A 1,166-nucleotide genomic window follows, 5' to 3' on the forward strand; every position below is an offset into this window, starting at 1 on the left:
AGCCGGGGAGCCACCTGCAGCCCCCTCCTCCCTTCTTCCCCCTTCCCCCTCTTTCCCCACCCTCAGCCCTCACCTCTCCTCCTCCTCCCCCTCCCCCAATTTTCCCATCTTTTGGGACTGAGAGGACCCCCCCCTCTCTTCCTCGCCCCTGCCCAGCCCAGCCCAGCCCAGCCCAGCCAGCCTCCCAACTTACCCCACGCTCACACTTCCTTCCTCCCTCCCTCCCTTCCTTCTCTCCCCACCGCCGCCGCTCCCGCCCCACCAACGCCGCGGCCGCCGCCGCCGCCGCTGAACTCCGAGAAGGTATGACCCTCTCCGGCGGCGGCAGCGCCAGCGACATGTCCGGCCAGACGGTGCTGACGGCCGAGGACGTGGATATCGATGTGGTGGGCGAAGGGGACGAAGGGCTGGAGGAGAAGGACAGCGACGACGGCTGCGGCTGCGAGAGCCCCGCGGGGCCGCCCGAGCTGCGCCTGGACGAGGCGCACGAGCAGCCGGCCCCGGCGCAGCAGCCCCAGCAGCCCCAGCAGCAGCAGCAGCAGCAGCCCCAGCAGCAGCAGCAGCCCCTGCGCCTCCCCAAGGAGGCGGCCCCGGCGGCGGGGGGGGACCCCAGCGGCGGCAGTCCGGCCGGGGCGGACGGCAAAGGCGGCGGCGGGGGCGAGGAGAGCGGCGGGGGCGGCGGGGGCGGCGGGGCGGCCGCGGGCCTGGCCCCCGGCAAGCCCAAGAACAGCCTGGTGAAGCCGCCCTACTCGTACATCGCGCTCATCACCATGGCCATCCTGCAAAGCCCGCAGAAGAAGCTGACCCTGAGCGGCATCTGCGAGTTCATCAGCAACCGCTTCCCCTACTACCGGGAGAAGTTCCCCGCCTGGCAGAACAGCATCCGCCACAACCTCTCGCTCAACGACTGCTTCGTCAAGATCCCGCGGGAGCCCGGCAACCCGGGCAAGGGCAACTACTGGACGCTGGACCCGCAGTCCGAGGACATGTTCGACAACGGCAGCTTCCTGCGGCGGAGGAAGCGCTTCAAGCGGCACCAGCAGGAGCACCTGCGCGAGCAGACGGCGCTCATGATGCAGAGCTTCGGCGCCTACGGCCTGGCCGCGGCCGCCGGCCCCTACGGCCGCCCCTACGGGCTGCCCCCGGCCGGCGCCTACCCGCACCCG

The 1,166-nt window shown here is 71.9% G+C and overlaps 1 protein-coding gene across 1 annotated transcript in view; it reads left to right on the plus strand.

Moving 5' to 3' along the window:
• Positions 1–305: 305 nt before the first annotated feature.
• FOXD3 (forkhead box D3) overlaps positions 306–1,166 on the plus strand; it is a 3,986-nt gene continuing 3,125 nt past the window's right edge. The window contains exon 1 of the mRNA XM_027852732.1: positions 306–1,164. Within this exon, the coding sequence (XP_027708533.1) occupies positions 306–1,164 (859 nt within the window). The remainder of the gene's footprint in view (positions 1,165–1,166) is intronic.

Source organism: Vombatus ursinus, unplaced genomic scaffold, assembly GCF_900497805.2.
Source record: "Vombatus ursinus unplaced genomic scaffold, bare-nosed wombat genome assembly UNPS02009824.1, whole genome shotgun sequence".
NCBI lineage: Eukaryota > Metazoa > Chordata > Mammalia > Diprotodontia > Vombatidae > Vombatus > Vombatus ursinus.